At 37.2% G+C, this 15043-nt stretch overlaps 1 protein-coding gene across 2 annotated transcripts in view; it reads left to right on the forward strand.

The window, feature by feature from the left end:
* The first annotated feature begins 3677 nt into the window (after positions 1-3677).
* atp10a (ATPase phospholipid transporting 10A) overlaps positions 3678-15043 on the forward strand; it is a 73064-nt gene continuing 61698 nt past the window's right edge. For both annotated transcript variants that reach the window (XM_067459968.1, XM_067459969.1), the window contains exon 1: positions 3678-4291. In XM_067459968.1, the coding sequence (XP_067316069.1) occupies positions 3864-4291 (428 nt within the window). In that variant the 5' untranslated portion in view covers positions 3678-3863. The remainder of the gene's footprint in view (positions 4292-15043) is intronic.

The raw sequence follows: 15043 nt of genomic DNA on the forward strand, positions 1-15043 counted from the left end.
GCTCATGCCCATCGCCGTGATCTTCTGTATCCAGCTGGTTGTTTACCGTGTGAGTTCTGAACACTGCACTATATGCTTATTTAAATCTTTTCGTTTCTACACATATTAGGCTACATATTTCTCAGGTCTGTGAGGCAAGCCTGCTGAGTTTCAGTTTATTTGAGATGCGCTTCAGTTCATGAGCAATGAAAGCGATGGCTTCCGCGACCTAGTCTACTTATTTATTTCTTATTTATTAAATACATGCAATTGGCCAAAGAAACCTTTATTTAAATTAAGAGACAATTTGTACAAAACGAAAGAAAGTCTTTTTACAAAACAAAACTTAATATTAAACTAAATATAACCACCAAAATCATTTCTGACCCACTTGCATCTTTGCACTTATAGCCTATCATAATCAGATGAAATCTAAAAATAATATTATAATATTTAAACATAAATATGAAAAAAAAATTGTTTAATGGCTACAACAAGTATAGTAAGCTACAGATTTATGTCATGTCTGAGCTGGATTTGAACGAACATAATTTTACCGGTGGGTTCATGAGCGCGCCTGGATTATTGAGCTGATCACACCGGCTCCGCTCCGCTAATTAGTCAGGCAGGGCCGGTCTCTGGGGTGCATGGGCTCGGGTAGGGTTGGGCTTTATTTTTTTGAGCGCTCTAGTTCTGGCTAAAAAATGTAGTTAATATGAGCCGGCCCGTTGGCATGAATTGTAGCCTACTCGTGATGGAGCGGTAGTGGAGCGAGTAAAAACCACAACACTCCGACTTTTAAAAAATCCGCTCCTCACTCCATTCAAAATCTCGCCGCTCCACTCCTCGCTCCGCTCCCACTCCACTCCTGCGAGAACTCACAAACCAGGGCTGAGAACAACATGACGTCATTTTGTTCTCGCAGCCCTGGGAGCGAGAACTTCTTTCTTTGTTCTTGCGGAGTATGTTGCAGCCTTTAGTGGTGCAGGCTTGAACGGAGTGCAGCTGCTGTTTTGGTAAAGCACGTCTTGTGTACAGCGCTGAATGCTCTCACTAGAGTGTTGCCCACAGCGCCGCCACTGGCCGGTGGGCTGAATCGATTCATAGGATTTGATGAATCGATATTGAATTGAGAAACAAATAATTGCAATGCATTGATGAATCGATATTTTTACCCAGCCCTTATATATATATATATATATATATATATATATATATATATATATATATATATATATATATTAGTCATTTTATTGTCATGATATTTACATGTTGATTAAGACCCATCTTACCTGAGACAATGAAAGAATGGGCTATCTCAACTAAATCAGGTCAGGCTACTTCATATGAGTCATTGATATAACTAGATTACTATTAAATTAACATTTAGAGTAATTTTATGTGTCAACAAATGTGCCATGATGGTTTGTTCGTTGATTTTCCAAACAGATTCTATGTGTATTTCAGACTCGTCACATCCATAACAGGGTTTTGTCACATCCATAACGTTGTTTTTTCTCATGATACACTTCATAAATTTTATATACATTTTATACATTGATATTTTTATTTTCAAATAAGACCCCTTCCTCATGTGGATAGCAATATTTATACATTAGACTTAAAAGTTCACAGACTTTAAAGAAAATCGAACAGTACACTGAAAACACTGTCATTTCCTGTCACATCCATAACGCACAACTATATTCCTTTTTTGGGGGGTCTTAAATATAATTTAGAAAATAATATTTTTGCTGTCAATTCCCCAGATAGGGTGCTCTGAGAATATGCATTGCCAATATAAATATTGTAAGAAATAGATTTTTACTGAGACATTTCAGCTGTCATTATGAGTTCAAATGTCACATCCATAACGCTGGAATTGCCCTATAATTACTTAAAAAAAATATTATTTGAACAATTACTAGGGTAACTGTAAATAAGTAAATCATATTAACACAAACAGTACAAAATTGAAATCATTTTATCTGGTCCCTGGGGATCCATATGTTATGAGTCATTTTCATTTGGCCTTGTCTTCAGTCATTCTTAAGATAATTTAGTATTATGCTGATGTTCTTTGTTTACACCATTTAGTACGGAAGAGGCTTAGGGCCAAGCTAAAAAAATAAAAATTTAAAATAAAAATTAAAAAAAGCATCTCGAGATTAAAGTCATTATAACGCAAGATTAAACTTTCGGGGGGAAAAGTTGAGATACAATCTCGAGAATAAACTCATTTAATATTGAGAATAAAGTCTTTGTTTTCCGAGAAAAAACTCAGGAAAATTCTGCCAACAGCTTTCCAAGAGTCAGCTTGGAAATCATGTCTAATGACAGGAACTTTCGTTGTACAACGATCATAGAATTCTTACCAAAAGGTACTATATACATCTCGGAGAACCCCTGACCCACAGCCAGCTTCCTCTGAATTGTCTGGCAATAAGAACCTAAATGCCAGTTGCCTGGTCAAGTTGCTTGCAAATTCTCTTTAAAGTTCGAATGCTAATTATAATTCTGTCATAATTTGCTAAAGTTGATAGTATTTCTTTGTTACTGAAAGAAAGTCTGAAATATAGCTTGACTAAGTGATCCAACTCTGTCATGTCCTCTATCAGTATGCAATGAACACTGATCCAATGCGTTATTCTCAATATTTTATTTCAACTTTTTTCTTGGAATATAACAAGTTTTTTCTCAAAACACAATGACTTTATTCTCGATATTTAATGACTTTATTCTCCAGATCTCTACTTTTTTCTCGAAATTTAACAAGTTTAATCTTACATTATAAAGACTAAAAATAAAAAAAGATTATAATTTTCTTTGTAAAAATGATGCTGTTTCGTCTGTGCCAACAATTTTTTTTTTGACTTTGTTTACATTTGTCTATGTCTACTGCTATTGCTGTTGTTTTAATTGTCGTCCTTCCTGTCATCTGTTTGTGTAGTCTGCTTGTGTCATCCTCCCTGTCATGTGTTAAATTGTATGTTTTATAAGTTACTGCTCTCAGTGAATGTGCAGTGCATTTCATATCCAGGTAAAAAAAAAAAAAAAAAAAAAAAAAAAAACGATTTTATTCAATAATGGTTCATTTCTCTGTTTCAAGTTGTTGAGAATGTTTTAAGTTTCATTTAAGCAACATATTCAGCAATATTTGCCAGAAATGTCCGTTATAAGTAGGCCTTATTTACTGTATCTTCTCAGAAACTAATCTCAGGCAAGATCTATCCTGGTTCATTTCTGAAGTTCAAGAGAACATATAAAGTAAAGAGTGATTATAATTAATTATTTTTAAAAAATTTCGTGAAATATAAATGTAACATTATAACTACTGATTAGATACAACCGCTGTATTTCGGCGTGTTCTAAACAAAAACTGGTTATGCTTGCGTCTTTCATGAGAAACGGTTTTCTCAATGGTTGGTAACGCGTGGCACTTCCAGTAAAGATGTTTCATTGGTGAGAGGGCGGGGCTTCGTTTCCGTCAGCGGTGACGTTATTTTTGTACCTCCCGTGATTGGCTTGTTTTTTCAACACGGTCTGCGTGAAACCCCGCATATACAATCATATGGATGGACTTATAACAGCAATACTGATCCATAGGTTTATCCTAATGATGTATGTTGTACATGTGTAACAGAGCAATCACTCGGCCCTGCCTTAAAGCATCTTCATTTACTGAGGGGGGAAAAAAAGATGCCGCTGTAAAACTTTTCAGTGTTAACGAGAGAAATGGAGAGAACTGACGCGATGGGTGAGGACGATACAACAGAGTGAAGAGCATTTCATTCGGTCCCACATCAGCAAGGAGTATCAGCATGATTACATAGATACCATCTTTTATTTGTTCAAGGAAAAGAGACAAAAGTTTTGGGCGAAGTATGGCGCGAGAGACTGGAGAGTCTGGAGAAACGAAAAGTACCAAAGTGAAAAAGCATAAAAGAAGGAAAAGCAAAAAGGAGAGCAAAACAAGGATTGTACACGCCAACATTTTGTATGACCATACCAAAGGAGGGGATAACCCCAACAGACACTATGCAAACAATAAGATCAAAACCACAAAATACACTTTGCTTTCTTTCCTACCGAAGAACCTATTTGAGCAATTCCACCGGTTTGCCAACGTGTATTTTGTTTTCATAGCCTTGCTGAATTTTGTGCCTGTGGTCAATGCTTTTCAACCAGAGTTGGCTCTTGCCCCTGTGGTTTTTATTTTGTCCGTTACCGCTATCAAGGATTTATGGGAGGATTACCGACGACACCGTTCAGATAAGGAAATAAATCATATGGACTGTCTCGTTTACAGCAGGTAAGCACGTGTTTAAAAACTGACCCAGAGTAAACTGCCATAAAGCTGTGTGTATTTGTTTTATTCAACTAGTCGACGATGGACACAACTGCTACTACGATTGTTGCCTTGCTTCTAACGACCTGTGGGCCTGCCTAGGCTACCTGTTGACCGAGGAGTCTGGGGATCTGCATTTTTTTGACGCGCACCTGTTGGGCTTTTTCACACTTACAAGTTTTAACCCTGGGTCAAAGTAGTCCTGGTATATCTTTTCCCATATCTCACATTGTCCATACGTTCTTCAGGGATGTTATTGAGGTGCTGAGATTTCACATATCACCTGTCAAATTACCACCCAGTTGTCGCTGCATAGCCTCCAATAAATCTGCTCTGGCTGTCGTAAATCTTCTCAAATATACTTTTAAAACTCGATGTAACATGTATGACACAACGTTTTCCACATTTAAACGTTGATAAACGTAGCACATGAAACGTTTCTAAAGGCAAAACATTGAATTCATATTTAAAGTCACAATAAAATCGAAATTGATCCTTTTTTTTATTCAACATTGCATTATTATAAATAATTGATATGTGAACATAATAAAATTTGCCTAGTCCCACAATAATTTTTTTCTTGTTAAATAAGCTTTTTTGCTCTGCAATATACCTCACAATATGTAAGAGAGTGCTATACATTTTTATTCAATGCTTGCCCCTTGATGTCAGCATATGATCGGTTGTTTGTTGCAAAAAACAACCAATTACATTCCAGCATTTCATTTTATTTGTATACCTTTGGCCCTGCAACTCTTGGAACAAGGGTTTTAAAAAAGTGGTTAATCGCCTTGAAATGTAGGCTACAAGCCTGAAACTGCAAGGTTGGGTTAAACTTGACTTTAACCCAGGGTTAAACGCAGTGGGAGAAAAGCCCTTGAGTGTCAAATGCTATTTGTTAAATGTCTAGTTTGCCAACTCACTAGGTTTTTGAGACTCATGCTGGGAATCTTGGGTGGTGGTGGTGTTAGTGCTAACTTTTATTTTAAATCTGGTAACTTTTTTTGTTTAAAATGCCTCATATGACACACATAAGGACATACTGTAGTGATATTACACTGTTTAAATGAGTGTTGTCAAAGTAGTGGATATGATTGTGCACTTCAGGGGTCATACTATACTCTTGTTTTGTCACTGAATTTCAATGAGTGTAGTAACTGGCTATCTGTTTGTCTACTGTTTGTCTCTAAAATATTTGTAATGTACATCTAGTATAGGGTTATTTGTATTAGGAGTATTATGCAATTGTAGCTGTCCCCATATATGTCTTTATTCTCTGGATGTTGTGTTGAGTGCAGGGTTATTGTGATTACCTAAAATTTATAATATTTAAATACTTTTTCAGCTAGTTGCTCATTTAGTTGATAAAGTGAAACCTCTTCAAATTTTAAAAAAAATGGGGTGAGTGGCATTCTGCTCCTTTGTCATTGTTGGCATTGTGTGGCAAACATAATTACCCCTAGTTGTGAAAGTGTGTCAGATAATCAAGTTAGGCCGTCTTTTTGTGTGACGTTTAAGTTCAGTTTTGTCCTTGGTTATAAACACAGTGTGCTTACAGTGTGAACTTGCTGGAACAAACTATTCATGTCCACCTCCAGCTACGTGAGCTACTGGTCCTTTAGCAGATAAGACTTGTCGAGTAATTTCACTTCGTACAGACATGAAGGACAGTATTGCTGGTGAAAAATCAGCCTTGTTTGGAGATCAGCCTTCCTGTTTCTCATCTGCACTTTTGAGGGCTTCCACTTGTTTGTTTTTCAGAGTCAGAGAGTCAGCCTGGAGACTGTATTTCTTGATGAAAAGCTGCTCTGTCAGCCATGTTAAGGCCTATGTATCAACTCTGTCAAAAGCCACAGTGTTTCACAGACTCCACAATCTGAGCTTGTGCTGTGTCAGTGTTGCTCTCAAGGCTAGGCTTGATTGAATTTTCTCAAGCAAATGACTATTTTGAAAACTGTTCCCATTGCTAACAAAGCAACACTGAATTGTGGCAGATCAGATTTGAGGTATGATGTCATCCCTGATGAACCTGATTTGACCTTTAATATGACTGCAAAGTTTGTCACAGGAACTCGAGCCCGATATCACGAAAATGCATATAAATAGTAAGTGTGTGCAATCTCGTGGAATGTATGCCAAAATGAGTTTTGGCGTGCATATGGTACACGTTTTTTCGCGTGCATATTATACACACTTTATGGCGTATTACACATACGGACCCCCCCACTCCACCACCCTAATCCTACCCTAAGAGCGTGTTATATGCACGCCATAAATTGCGTATCATATGCACGCGCATGCGTAGCATTTGCACGCCAAAACTCAATTTGGCGTATCCATTCCAGGAGATTTCACACACGTACTATTGATACGCATTACCATGAGATCGTGTTGGGAACTCATGCTTGAACTGATAGACACTGGTTGGACTGTAAAGTACACTGTTCCATTTAATGAGTGCGATGTTTTGAAGAATGCAAATGTGATTTGATCGATGGTTTGGCACATTTTTCTCTTCTCTCTAGCAATTCCACTGGGTTTGACAGGATGATTTGTATCTCAGTATTTTTTCATGTGTGCATGGCACCCCGGCACGACATTATAACTACAGACATCTGTTTAAACTAGCCTTTTTAAAGTAAAGTAAAAGTTTAATATCTTAATGTTAATAGGAGAGGCTTTCTGTGCTCAAAACAGTTTGTTGTTGAACACTGCAGCACTGTGCATTTGGTCAACAGAATGATGTAAAAGTGGAGAACGTTATAAAGGAATATTATACAATTTCTTCTTTCTTTCATCATCCTTTGCATCTTGCCTCATCCATGGATTAAGCTTTTGAATGCACCCAAACTTCAAAACAGCTGAGAAATAGAAGTCATTTATTCAAAGTAATGTGGATATTATTATGGGTGGTTTAAATTCTGAATAATATTTTCTTCTTGAATATTTTAAAATGTTCTTTATTTTTAGCATCATTACTCCAGTAGTTTTTTTTATTGGTCAGAAATCATTCTAATATGCTGATTTTTTTTTTTTTTTTTTTTTTTTTTTTTTCTCAAGAAACATTTTATCAATGTTTTTGTGGAATCCATAGTACATTTTTAAGGATTCTTTGATAAAATATTTATTTGAAATGGAAATGTTTTGTAACAATGTAACAAATATGGTACAATACCATATTTATATAATATGGTCGTCACCATATTGACCATATCTTTATCTTTGTAACACTCTGGCCCATATTTATCGAGCTTCTCAAAGTGCCATTTTAGTCTTAAGTGCTGAGAATTTGTGAAACGTACTCCTACTTCCAAACTTAAGTATGAAAGCAAGTTCACATGAGCATTGTAATGTTTTAAGTGGATGTCATAACAAATGCCAGTAGAAATTTTTCAATGAGCGGTTCATTCATAAATCTAGAGCTTACCCTTATGCTGTGGAAATACAAACCGGAAGACAGAACACAAGGAGCTCAGCTTATAGTAGTCCTATATTCATAATTAGGACCAAACTGTTTACAGTGTCTACCATTATTACATTAAATACTGAAAAATTAAGGGAGCAATACAAAATTAGCAGTTTCTCTGGTTTACTTTTTACTATTTGTATGAGTCAAATGTATTTTTTATTTTATTCTATAAATCACTGACATTTCTTCCAAATTTCATGTTAACAGCTGTCATTCAGTAGCCTGGATGCCAGCCGAAATTAGCCCCGCCCACAACATTTTTAGGTCTGGCAGTTCGGTTTGGCCTCGCTCCATAGAGAAGTAATTATCTCTGAACAGAGACTGTTTGGACCAATGAAATCATCAGGGCGGGCTTTAGACGATGACGGACAGATGATAAACAGTAACGTAATCATGCACGTCATCAAAGGGGCTTGGATTATATTTGTTCAAATCCTAAACGGAGAGCTTGTTTGTATCTGCATTCACCTTCACAATTTCTCTCAGAAATGATGATCATGTTGGGTAAGTGCTCTGTGTATCTTTTTTTTTTTTTTTTTTTTTTTTTATGGGGGGGGGGGGGGGGGTAAAATGTGTGTTATTTTGGCAAGGTTGCCTGCTAATATTCACACTCATGGGTCTATATATCACATAATAGTTCGGCTTCAACCCGCGGGAAAAAACGCGGACTTGGCAACACAGTGCAGTTGAGCTCTGTCTGTTGACATTTCACAATGCTTCGCTTTGTTGCTCTGATTGGTTGTAGGTCTATCCGGTTGAGGTCTTTCCTGGTTCGGTTGAAACACGCCCCATAATCACAGCCCAATGGAGCAGTTTCAGACTCATATTCTGACTAGAATTGAGTATGACCACGTCAGGCTTGTCATTCAGAGCATTTATTGCAGAAAATGGCAACTTGTCAGAATAAAATATAAAAAATACCATGTTTTCAGACCTTGAATAATGAATGAAAACGTGTTTGTATTAATTATTTTACTAATGTTCAGAAGAGTTGAGTCAATATTTGGTGGAATAACCCTGATTTTCAGTCACAGCCTTCATGTGTCTTGCCATCTTCTCTACCAGCAAGTCACATTGCTGTTGGGTGACTTTATGCCACCCCTGGTCCAAAAACTCAAGAAGCGCTGCTTTGTTCGATGGCCTTGTGTCCTTCCTCTTGATCACATTCCAGAGGTTTTCAATAGGGTTCAGGAAAGGTCCGGAGTTTGGGCTGGCTATAACAAGGTCTTGATGAAGTGCTCCTCCATTCACATCATTATTGGCCTGGCTGTGTTGCATGGAGCTTTGTTCTGTGATGAAAAAATAAATAAATAATTCAGTTTAGGGAACATTGTCAGGGCAGAGAGTAGCAAGTTTTCTTTTAGGATAACCTTGTACATGATGGTTTGAGTTATGTGTATTGTCAGATACTCAATATGCAGTGACTCTAATCAGATAGGGGGCACACACTTGATCGGGACATCCCTATTATAAAATGTTTTGGTGCCATTTCTTGAAAGTGTCTGTTGATTAGTAAAGCCGAGTGTGTTCCATGGTTGCTCATTTTTTGTAATTTTAGTCACTGTTTAGACTCGTCTCTAGAAACACTCTCTCTACACTCTTAAAAATAAAGGTTCTTTTTTGGCGTTGATGGTTCAATAAAGAAGCTTTAATATCCATGCAACCTTTCAACTGTACAAAAGGTAGCCTGACAAGTCAGACCCACATCAAGATGTTTGGACTGGAAACTCGCCTTTGACAGAGCTCAATCCGAGAGGCGGGATAAACGGTTGTCTTTCAAACTCCCTCTGCATGCGATAGGATAGTGCTAATCTATTCGGCAAAACTCAGAACACGTCTTCATCTTTTTAAGAATGACTTCAGTGCCGTTCTTTTCTCAGAGAAAATCTTAACTCTTAACTCCAAGTTTTCCAGAGTCGCAGTCAAAGCTGCGGCCGCCGTTCGCCAGTTTCTGTGTTTACTAGAAGCACGCAAGCACAACTCGGCTGTATTTGTGGGGGTTTAAGCATTTTTGCAGTGACTATCCATCACTGCAAAAATGCAGTGATGGATAGTGTTAATGTAAAGGGATACAATATACAGTTACAGAATATACAAAGATAGCGAAGTGTGTGTGTGTAGGAACGCGTCCAACTCTGACCTTAGGCGTAAGCAGAGGATGCAGGCACTCTCTGTGACTTCTTGTTATGAAATGCTGTTTTGACATGCTTATGTTCATATTTTCACCATATTAGATATAAATTGAAGGTTTTTCTGCCAAGCCATGACATTTACTTTTTTGCTGATCGGCTGTGCGCATTATGGTACATGCCTTTTTTTTTTCCGAGGGTCATCCTGTTCAAACAAACAGGACTATTTTTGGGGACACCTACACAAATCGAGTTCCTATTTAGCTTCAGGGTAAACACAACTTGGAGACATATCAATGATTTGTTAACATTGCCGGGTCTCTGAGATGTCAGCACTCAGGGCAGATGCTCATGTTGGATGACAGGAGCAAAGAGTTATGTAAGATAAAAATAATTTTATGTAACCGTAAAGTCTGTTTTTGATCATTGTGATGGGAACATATGTGTGGCTTTCTTTTCTTTTTATTCTGGAAAATGACTAAAAACCTTCATAACCTCCCCTCTGACAGTTTGACATGGACTATTGTGTGTTTTAGAGCGGTATCGAGTGTTGCACGTAAAATAATGCAAGTCATTTTTCAAGCGAGACAGAGGGATCAGAAAACAATAGAAATGTCTTGAAAGCGAATGCGTCCCCTCCTTTCCTGTGTTCGGTGGGCAGCAGCAGGATCAGAAGATTTTCTATTGTGTTTCTTGCCGCTTTTTTTTCAAATGCTTATAACAAAAAATATTGCACCATTATTCTGAAAGTCTGTTTACAGTGTGACATGGTGTCCTGGGGATTTGGATATCAACACTTCTTCGGGAGTTGAGAGAGGACAGGAGGCAGGAATTCAAGGAATTTTGAGCTTTTGCAGGCTGAGATGGTTCAGGTTCACCTTGGATAATTGTAAATCTCTGGTACAATTCGAAAATTGATATCTATATGGAAGTCCTCAACACAGGCCTTGACTGTAGTTTGAGGGTTGTTTTGTTTTTTTTCATGTCTTTAGCAAAGCCATTAAAGTTATAATAAAGCAGGCTTTATAAAGTGATTATTTTGATCAGGTTGGTGTTGCTACAGTTTGACACACTTCTGTTTTGCGGAGTTACCATTGACTAAGACATTTCTACAAACAAAGGGTATGAGAAATCACCATGCATACAGCGGCAACATGTAGGGCCCTATGAAAACACGGACGAAATTGTGGAATCCAGTCATAACTGAATTTACTGTATAACGGAACTTGTCAAAATTTGATGACTTAATAAAAAGTTGGTACACTTAAATCAATTGCGATAGTGTCTGTGAATATTAAACCGCAAAAAGACTGTTGCGATACACTGAAAAAAGATATATTTTTACTGCTTGTTCAAATTGCTTAATTAAAATTAGCTAAAGCAGGGGTCTTCAACTAAAATAGCTTGGGGTCCAGAAAAAAAACCTTCTCACCAGCCGAGGTCCGGACAGTTATATACCTAAAAACATGAATCGATGTCTTTTTGCCAGACTAAAGAAATTAGTGTAGATTAAAATGTCTTTATTGAACAAAATATAATATGTTCTCATATAGATAAAGTATGTCTTTTCATTTTTTTAAAGGAAACATAGGTAATCCTTCAAAAAATGTATTTAATTTTGAGGTTATTCTGTTTGCATTGGTACAAAATATCTAATTCAACCAGTAGCCATGTCTGACAAAAATATGATGAATGAAAAAATGCCTTCATCTCTAAATCTGCACTGAAAATACATTCATTTCAACATTACTAGCAACTAAAGTGCTTTTTCTGCTGAACTGAGATAAACAGTAACAATCAATGAACACAAACCCTCCTGGTTAAAAAACAAAACAGAAATCTCATAACATAATGTTATGTTCATTCACATGTATAGCCCACATTTAGTTAGGTAGAGACTATCTTCAGCACTGCTCTCTCTGTGCTTAAAATTGCACTGGTAAAAAATCATTTGCAATATCATCCAGAAACACAAACAGGCAAAAATAAGGTGCCACCAGTGTTGGAAAAATGAAAAAGTCCACAAAATATTTTATCTCTTTATTTCAACTGTTCCTTTAAATCCAGAAAAACGTAAATAGCCTCTCAAAAGGCTGAGCTGAGTTGAACTTAAAGATGGAATGGAAGCATAAACATTCCTTGTTCCAAAAAAAAATAAAAATAATAATAATAAAAAAGTGAATATAGCTACATTGTCTGAACTTCAGTGCATGTGAGAAATTGGCTCATTTATTTTCTGCGCCCTTACCTCAGACTGCTGAGGATAAAGGGGTCTTTAAAATGTGTATGGCTGAATCAGAAATCGCCCCTATACCCTAAATAGGGCATTATTTGAGGGGACAGCCATTTGTAGTGGCGTCCAAAACCACAGTGGACATGTTTGAGTGTACTCACATGTTGCACCGCAATAGGGTGTACAGCCGATGTACACACAACAGCAGTCCGACTTCACGCACTCGTTTTCATTCACTCCTTCAAGTGAACTGTAGTGGACAAACGTAGGGAATAGTGAATGAGGGTTAAGGGGCCAATTTCTGATTCAGCCTCTGTTTTGCGCGCCGTTTTCTTCAGTCTCTTCAATGCGCGTCTAAACATGTAGTGAGCATAGTAACGTAGCCGCACACCGGACTGAAGCTCATGGGCGCGTCTCAGGATCTCACACTGGATGCTCACATACGCGCAAGCTCAGTTTTGAATCGACTTCTGACAGAAGAGCTGCACGATGTATTACATTTATATTATATTTCCCTCCAATCCTCCATGTACATACTGATTTCACCCTGTGCTACAAGAGATACACTCATCATGAATTTCTTCTGTCAGTAGTCGATTCAAAACTGAGCTCGCTCGTAATGTGTGCGTCCACTGTGAGATCCTGTCAACGCAACCGTGGCAACATAGGAAAAACGGTTCTACTGAGCTGCCTGATATAAATGTGATTATTTATTTATTTATTTTAAATCGCATTTGGCATTTAGTTATTTCAGTGTGTCAAACGGCTTCGCGGTCCGGATGGATGCATCTCGCGATCCGGACCGGAGTCCGCCAGTTGGCGACCCCTGAGCTAAAGCAACACAATTGTTATACATTTGTCCGAACTTAATTTGATTGTGTTCAGTCCACTTAAATAGAAGTCAAATTGAAGTCAAACTTAATCCATTTGTTTTGTGTTGAATGATTTGTTGCAATAACTGAACCTAGGTGGGGCTTGTTAGTTGCCAGCGTGCATATGGCTAAATCAAGAGTTGTTAAAATGTTGTTTTAAATGTAAAAGTGTCAAAAATACATAAAATATATGTATTTTTGAGAAAGATTGGAAAGAGGGAGACTTGATTGTGTTTAATGTTCAATTATGTTTGAATTATTAGAATAATTTAAATTATATTTGCTTAGACTGTGGACTAATATAACTAATGTCATTATGGCTTTGCTGAAAAAGCTTTTAATGCTTAGCATTTAAGATGTTATGTGCTATTGCTAGCTAAACGTTTGTCAATTGCAGTATTATAATTCAGCTGTGTAACATTCAAATAGATGAATTTGAGGTGGATGAATGACTATATGATTTTAAACATCTGAATCATGTCAGGGAGCCATATACAATTTACTTTAAAACTACTTAATTAAGTCCCTTAAAATGTATTAATTTGATGATGTTGAAGTTACATGAACAAATTTATGTTTGTTTAACTTAATTGAGTCATGTGAGATTGACGTACACAATTAAATCATGTAACTCCAACACTTTTTTTCAGTGTATGAATCCTGTGTGTCTGCGTGTAGTTTTATTCATTTGATAGAACTAATGTCATGAGTCATAAACAAAAAATAGGAGGTCATTTTCTTTTTGATGAATATCGGTGCCACCCCTGACGTAGGAGCTAGTGACTACATATGATGACATTTAATGGTGTGGGGAATATTTTCAGCCCTACCCCTCTGTTTCAAGGGGCAAGGAGAACGGGGTATAAAACAGAATTGGGGAATGGGCCCAATTAATAACATTTTCGTTCAAACAAAACTGACTAAAACAACACACTGTCACGGTTTTTAAATTACAAAATCACAAAATTAACACTGGTGTTCAAATAATCTGCGTTTATTGCTGCAACATTTTGGCATCCACAATTTTCCTTCTTTTTCCCCATCTGCTCCCATGACACTTCTGTCCCACTCAGCTTTTCCATGCACACTGGTTTCTGTCAGTGGTTAGAAGGCTTGCTTTGGGTGGTCTGTTCAGTTATTTTCTTTCTTTGATAACTGTATCTTCGGCAGTTTTGGCAGTGATGCATTATTGGCTTGTATGTAGGACCATCTGGATTTGCAGTAATGGTGTAAAGGGAGGATCCAATCTGCTTTTCAGAGAACAACCTTTGTTTCTGTTGACAAGATACACCCATAAGCCTTTATTCTGCTGAGCTGCTTGTTTTCTCTCGGAAGTCTTGTTGGTGGACCGTTTCCACATTGTTTCACTGAAGGAAATGACCTTAAGAAAGTTCATTCTCAGTGGCCTTTTTTATGCAGAACTGTGCTTGTAAATCCACACGTCTCCGTTCCCAACTGCATCTCTTTGCACATTTCTTCCTAAATTAACTGTTTTAGGATATTTTATATATATCCCTCATCGTGGTTTCTGCTCTTCAAATAATGCAGTGTTTGCTATTGCTCATAACAGCTAATGAAACTATTGGATATTTGCAAAAATAACCACAGATAATCGCTGATCTTTTTCCCCCCTCTGTAGACGAGACTTGGGTATGACCTCAACCTTTTCACCAGAGGTAAATAAAAACTATCCCTGATTCCTCATGGGGGTTTGCTGTTTGTAACACATGACTGCACGCCACTTAGCATAGAGCCAGACACTTAAATTTAGAATGCTTGGGGATTATCTTTGTGAGTATGCCAAAAAAATTGCATAAGGAAGCACACCCTGTCTGCACATACATTCGCCTCTCCATCTGATGAATGCTTCCATTTTAGCAGAGCTAAATCTCAATCTCTGTTTGTGGACTAATACAATTAGTTTTGCTTGATTTATTCATATATTATAGTATTAAAGGGATCATAGACTTTTGTTGAAAGAGTTTATTAAGGCAAGGCAAATTTATTTATAGC

Source organism: Pseudorasbora parva, chromosome 12 (genome assembly GCF_024679245.1).
Source record: "Pseudorasbora parva isolate DD20220531a chromosome 12, ASM2467924v1, whole genome shotgun sequence".
Classification (NCBI taxonomy): domain Eukaryota; kingdom Metazoa; phylum Chordata; class Actinopteri; order Cypriniformes; family Gobionidae; genus Pseudorasbora; species Pseudorasbora parva.